Source organism: Aulonocara stuartgranti (assembly GCF_965226115.1).
Source record: "Aulonocara stuartgranti genome assembly, chromosome: 16".
In the NCBI taxonomy this organism is placed as follows: domain Eukaryota; kingdom Metazoa; phylum Chordata; class Actinopteri; order Cichliformes; family Cichlidae; genus Aulonocara; species Aulonocara stuartgranti.
Window position 1 is genome coordinate 11,188,026 of NC_138952.1, and position 7,030 is coordinate 11,195,055.

Genomic DNA, 7,030 nt, shown 5'->3' on the forward strand with positions numbered 1-7,030 from the left:
CCACTGAGACCACATCAAGTGTTTCTTTGTTGTTTAAAACTCAGCATAAATTTGAAATTCTATTTCGAGAATGAAGTTGAAATGCTAAGAATAAGGTCAGCTTCCACACTTACCCTTGTTACCACTCTATTTATGTTCCAAAACAGAACTGAATTTCTTGTTGCCAAAAGACATTTTCAAGTATCATGTCACTAATTAATCTGCATAAGGCCTTTTGTAGAGGCTCTATATCTTGGGGCAACCTTTCTCAAAAGTCCAGCTAAGATATCTAGCTCCTGTAATACTGACCATGCAACCATTTTTCTTTAGGTGGAGAGCCGTGTTGCACTGGTGGCAAGGCTGCTCAATCATTGTGGTCATTATTGTAATCTTGATTATTCAATAATTTAAAAACCATGCAGTTGATCACAACTGCTGTTCATTTTTTGTCTTGGTAATAAGGGATGCTTTTAAATTAAGTTTTATTTTAACCCAAGAGGGTTGTCATTTAACATAACTTTACATAGCAGTTTTGTAATTAATAGATTAATTTACTGTGTTTTGTCTGCACAAGTCCAAATATAGAATCACAAGGGAAATACCTTTCTTGAAGTATGCCTGTTATGCAGTCACGGAAGTGCATTACTTTTGTCAGTGAACATGAAAGAGAGGCAGAGATATCAGTAATACAAAAAAAAATAAAAAATCTCAGGTTCACAATTATTTGTGAACAAATAATTGCTTAGATGATTAAAAGCTGCTGCCTTCAGTAATTTGCAGCAGAAATACTATAAATTAAAAAACAATAATCATTGGATTTCGAAATTACTTTTGCATTCATTTTCACACCACCACTTTTGAGCTTTTAGGGAGGAGCCATGAAAACGAAACTATGTGGGGGAAAAGAAATACTGCAACATTTTCATTGGTGTACAAGTGAAAAGATTATCATCAGTTGCCTGTAACTGCCTCAGTCACCAGGTCTCACCTTGTAGCTACCATGAAGGCCTCTTGAGCTGTGCGAGGTAGCTAAGCTGATGCATGGGCTTCTTTGTGGCAGCTACTCTTGTTACACAGGCTTTAAAGTCAAAAATACCTGTTAGCCCAGGTCTGAAACTCTCTCAGACCTCATGTCTCCTACCAAGCTCATATCTTTTATTCTTTTTCCCCCCTATCAATTTTTTTTTCTTCCTATCTTCAAGGAAACTTGCTGTAAAAAGTCTGTTTTCTGTAACTGTACAGTGTTGAAATTACTGACAATAACAAGCAGCATGTTAAATAACTGAGCTTAACCAACAATTCGGATTATTATTTTGCCATAATCATTATTTTGCCATAATCAAAAAGCCTTAAGTTAAACTAATTTCTCATGTTGCATTAATGTACAGTGCCGGTTATCTGTTGGGTTAAAGTTGTTGCCAAGTTACCTGTCGAATGTCGGGCCCAGCGTCCTGGACCCACTCTTTGTCTCACTTTAGTTGTAAAGAAGCACAATGTTAGACAGGGCAGGTAACAGCCCTGCAAACCAGCACAGTTCTGTTTTATTTTCATCTGCAAAATGTAGGCCGCATCAAAGTAAACTCGCTTAAAACCACCTGACCGGAGACATGTTTATTTACACTATGCACAGGTGTTTGCAAGCACAGAAGGTAGCTCGTCCTAGCACTGTTAATGTTAGCCACACAAGCCACTGTATGGTGCAGACTGACTAGTCTAAAAGTAAGAAAACAGAGTCAAAATATTACCACTACCACTGATAGCAGGTAAACTAGACAGAATGAGTATAATTCACAGAGATAATCTGTAAGCAGGGCTTTGGTATGAGTGCTGATTAAAGACAATAATCCACCTGATCCCACATAGATTTCAAATTCCTCAGAGTTAAACATCATGTGATAAAAACAGTCACCCTTTAGTATCTACCCAGCTGACCCATAAAGGCAACCCCCCCCCCCCCCCTTCCAAAAAAAAACAAACTAACATAACTTCCATGTTACCCTCCACATTCCCAGCTGTACCTGGCATCACTTCGCTAAGCGCTGACTGAGACTCAGATATGCTAAACATCCCTAAAGCTATGAGGGCAAAGGTGACAGTAACACCAACATATTCGTAAGACTTCAGATTGTTAGGGGTGACGGAAATGAAAGCAAGTCCCTCGTGCTGCACAGTGATTAAAATTCCTGTCTAACCTCAAAATATGTTCTTAAAACTTCTTGTGAGGAATTTCCAAAGGATTTCAAGTTTGCCAGTAGCAGAGAGAGAGAGGGAAAAGGCTCTTAATGAAATCGATAAGCTTTCACTGAGGAAAAAAGGAGCCATGTGCCTTCATTTTCATGTGAATAAGCAACCTGGCAACTCTTGTTTCTTTCCTAAAGACGAAAGGGCATTTCAAGACTTGCTTTGACTACAACACAAAATTGACAATGGCTGTCAGTTTATTTCATACCTGTCTTATTCTATTGCTTATTAAGTCATCGACAACTGCTACTGTAATTTCTGCTTTTCAACAACAAAATGTGCTGAGAGTCTCTACAGGGAACTGTGCGCCCAGCAGAAAATGTGCCCTGTAAGGCAGACAGCCGGGATTTCAAGCAGGCGGGCGGGTGAGGTAAAATGTTGAATCACTGCAGCCACTTGATAAAGACAAGAAACGTCACATCCAGCTGAGCCCTGCGTTGTATCCCACTGACAGAGGACAGAGAGAGTGCAGCAGCTTGGCCTCTGTCGGCTGGTGATCTAGGATAACAACAACACTTTTCTTCCCTCACAGCTGCAACATTAAACAGTGAACTCATTCAGCTTCAAACAGACTTAAAATGCTGAGTACCATCACACAAAACTCTTTTTTTAATACAAAACAAAAAGAAAGCCATAAACCGTTTGCAGATAATCAAACAAATATAAGTGAGAAAAGTATAAAAATGAAGTCTCTTACCCATCCTCTTCTCCATCTACAGTCTTGAGACCAGCTGGTGCTGTTAAGGCACTGGCGGTGGCAGCGTTGCCCTCAGTTTCCTGACCATGGCCAGTGTTGGATCCAGTCTCTCCCCCAGACAGCTTGGGCAACCCCAACAAACCCGACTGATGCTGGAGGAGCAGCCGCTGGGCATCTTGCAGCTGAGTGGTGGTGAAGCTCGGCAGACTGGCATACAGGGCGCTGGCCTGTGCAGCGTGAGCCAGGGCCTGGGCACTGCTGTGGTCATGGGTCAAGCTCACAGAAGACGGCTGGCTATGGGGAACTCCCTGCGGGGGCATCCGAGCAGTATTCCCAGTGTTGTGAGATTGGGGTTGGGCCTGGGCCTGGTGATCGCTCTGAGGGTTGGGGGGAGGCACACTTGGTGCAGACGCCTGGCTCTGATGGGCCGCTGTTGGCAGCTGGGTGCTCAGCCCTTGGTTTTGGATTTGTGTTGGGAGTGACTGCGGCTTTTGCTGCTGGCAATCCAAATGGCCTGGATGGCTCTGAGGCTGCTGGCCAACACCAGCTACCCCGACATGAGAGGACATACTAGAGGTGGTAGACTGAAGAGAGTGGGGCTGCTGAGGACCTCCCATCATATGGCAGGCTCCGTTAGCCATCCCAGCAGATGTGGCTCCAGCTTGGTTGGACAAAGGCTGGGAAGCAGCAGCAGAATGAGGGATGCTTTGCTGCAGCTGTGTGTACTCAGGTGGCCTCATCGACATCGTGTGTGCTTGGGGGGCAGCAGCTGGCTGTTGTGGTAGGGTGGCATAACCCATCTTCTGCTGCTGAACACCTACTGGGGGTTGATTAGCAACTGCCTGGGCATAAGTGAGCTGCTGCTGGGACACAGCAGTGAGTCCCATGGTGGTCTGGTGGCTCGGCATGGATGGAGGCTGATGAACGTTTGTAGGTGCCGAGGGGGCCGCAATAGTTTTATCATGCTGTTGGGGTTGGGTGTGAGATACTCCCATGCTTAAACCGCTGGGGAGGATTCCTTGAAAGCCCTGAGGAGGGGAGTTGTAATCCTGTGCATGCTGTGGTCCACCAACATCTCCACTGCACACATTCTCGACATAATGGCTCAATGTACTCATAGTACTACTCACAGAACTCCCACTTGTGCTTTCTCTCTCCGACCCCCCAGCAAAGCTCTCAGAGACAAACTGTCGTATGCTGTGGGACCCAGGATCAGAAGAAGAAGTGGGGGCAGGAGCTGGGGTGTCCTTATCATAGAAATCAGTGCAAGTCCATCTGCCCTTTTTGAAGGGCTCAGAGTTAGAGTCCAGCTTCACCACTCTAAAGCGAGAGCTTGTGGTGGTGGCTACCACAGGGGCCGCAGGAGCAGTTGATACAGGAGCTGTGGTTGCAGCTGTAGCAGTTGCACTCACAGGCTGCTGCACAGCTGATCCAACTCTTCCATGGAGCCCGCTGGGGAGCCCTACGCCTCCAGAGACACTCACAGCAACAGTAGTTGTAGCAGTCATAGCAATGTTGGAGTTTAAGTTTTGGTGTTGCTGGATCATGCTAGTGGGGGCCATTAGGTTGCTCCCCGCTGGAGCAGCAGCACTTTCTCCTCCTCCACTCCCTCCACTGCTGCTCATCACATTGAGAGGATAGCCGCCACTGCTAGTGCTAGCACTCGTGCTGATCCCCCCTCTCACAGGCACGTTGGCAGAGCTCAACATATTCACATTACTAACATTGCTGGTCTGGGGATTAACTATGCTAACTGTATTGCCAGCAGCAGAGCTGTGCATTCCAGGGATGGATCCCGGGACTGCAGTCCCCGTAGGCTGAGTGGGGATACTTGAAGGAGCAGCCTGGGAAACTCTCTCTTGAGGGCCGCCCATATTAGAAGGCATTTTCTGGGTGACACAAGGTAAAGCTCCAGAGGTGAGACCAGACGCGGTGATCCCGGAGCCAGAGGACAGAGGGTAGACCTGGGCATGGTTAGGATGTGGAGGATGTTGATGGTGTACAGTCCCATTCACCATGGCTCCACCGTGTTGCTTCTGTGCCTGGTTCAAGGTGTGGGGGTGTGAAGGCTGATTTGGAGAGACTGCTCCAGGGGTCTCCGCCTCATGGAAATTATTCAACGTCTCCTCTGAGGAGCTTCTCTCTGCTCCAACTACATCATTAGCTCGGGAGAGGGACACATCCAGAATCTCAGAAGACGACAGATCCTCAGTATGGGACTCATCCAGGTCGTCGTAGCTCTCAGTATCCTCTGCAATGCTGTTATTGGTACTAACAGATACCTGTGCTGGAGTCACACTTGTGATCTGGAAACCACTCTTCTTTTTTATCTGAGCTCCAGTGGACTGTGTGGGCTGGGGCTGGGAGAGCAGATTTAGGCTGTGGGGGGGAGGAGGATGATGGGGACCCGGGGAGGATGAGCCAGCAGGAGGTTGAATCAACAGGGAGGGCGGGTAGTCATCGCCTGGTACGTGGCTGTTATTAACCACCGGGTTAGCTGATGTTGACAGCCCGGGGCCGCTCCCGCTACCAGTGTTGCTCCCCCTTCTGTGAAAGACAGCCTGGTGCGCCATCTTTCTAACACTGCCAGAGTCTCCTGCAGGGTCCGGATGATGCATTTCGAGAAGATCCGGGCGGTAGTTGGTCTCTGACAGTATGCAATAAGGCTGCAGCTCGTTAAAGGCGCCGTTTTGACAAAACTACGCTCAACAGACAAACGACCAAAAAAATTATCTAGAAAAAAAACAATAGATATTTCAACGAAGTGCGCAGATATGAGGCAAAAGTTGTGCCGATATTTACACCCTTGTCTTCTTTCACTCGCTTCGGCGTTATCCTAGCGAGGCAAAAGAAGCTAGTGACCGCTAGCGTCAGCTGATGCCAGTTCGCCGGTTAACTACCAGAGCTGTCCGTCTGCGCCTTTATTAAACACAAGCTAACATTTCTGTATGTTTTGTTGAAGAGAAAAAGACGCCACGCTGCAATGAACACAAAAAGCGGGCAAAAAGCTGCTGAGTAAGTTAGCGTTATATTAAAAGCTAGCTAGCTGCCACTCTCCATCACCGGCTAGCTAAACACAAACTCGGCTGTTTAAACTGCTGGGTTTTTGTATTCTTATTCTTTTAACAAGAGGAAACGAAGTGAAAGCGAGCCACCTTTAATCCGCAGTTAGAAGCTTTAAAAGGCGAAACACTTCTAATAAAAGCGCCGTACACGGGTTAAATCCATTCCTCTGGGTCCTCGTTTGGGTTTTGCTGTATCACTGGTCCGCCCCGGCGGTAGCGTCGTTCAGTATGGAGCCTCCCGCACCGCTGCCGTGGTCTGCGCTGTCTGTGACGGGGCCGGAGGGGAGGGGTGCGCAGTAATATGGCGACCGCGCATGGCCGCTGCTGCCAGACATAAAGCAGTCTGGGAGAGGCGGCCACGAGCTCACGTCAATATCCACGAAGCGTGCCGGAAAGTGCCGAGCCCAGCCGCTCCCTCCGAAAACCAGTTTAGGGCCATCACAATAGATTTTGTTGGTCTTTTTGAACCAGAGGAAATCAGTATGGAGTCATTATAGTTTTGTAGTTTCTCATTACTTTAAAAGTTTATTTAATTTTGAGTTTTTTTATTTTTCATTCAGTTTAGTTTCAGTTAGTTTTCAGATCGGATTTTCTTGTTTTGTTTTGTTTTTTAATTCTCTGGAGAGTACAGAGAGTACACGTTTTTACAATAAAAATAACTTTTACAAAGTCTTATAGACATCCAAAGTCTTAATTATAACATAATAACATTTTATACCAAACTAACATATTAAAGTAAGGTAATTTCATTTTTGTTTGTATAGTTTTCCAAGTTCACAAAATTGCTTCAGTTAGGTTTTATTTTGTTTTAGAATCAGAATCAGAGAAACTTTATTAAGCCCAGAAGGAAATTGAGTTGTTGTAGCAGCATACATAAAACAGACGATAAACCATTCTTATAAAAAGTAGAAGTAGCATTACACCAGTGGTACACTGTAACAACCTTAGTCAAAAGACCCAGTATGGCTCACTCTAATATTCTTTGGAGAGTGGAAAAACCTGCAGGAAATACTCCAGTTTTATAAATAAAATGCATTACTGTTTCTGA

At 45.8% G+C, this 7,030-nt stretch overlaps 1 protein-coding gene across 1 annotated transcript in view; it reads right to left on the bottom strand.

Moving 5' to 3' along the window:
* The window catches only part of tsc22d1 (TSC22 domain family, member 1), a 41,669-nt gene extending 35,337 nt beyond the window's left edge, over positions 1-6,332 (bottom strand). The window contains exon 1 of the mRNA XM_082508627.1: positions 2,918-6,332. Within this exon, the coding sequence (XP_082364753.1) occupies positions 2,918-5,535 (2,618 nt within the window). The 5' untranslated portion in view covers positions 5,536-6,332. The remainder of the gene's footprint in view (positions 1-2,917) is intronic.
* Positions 6,333-7,030: the final 698 nt, after the last annotated feature.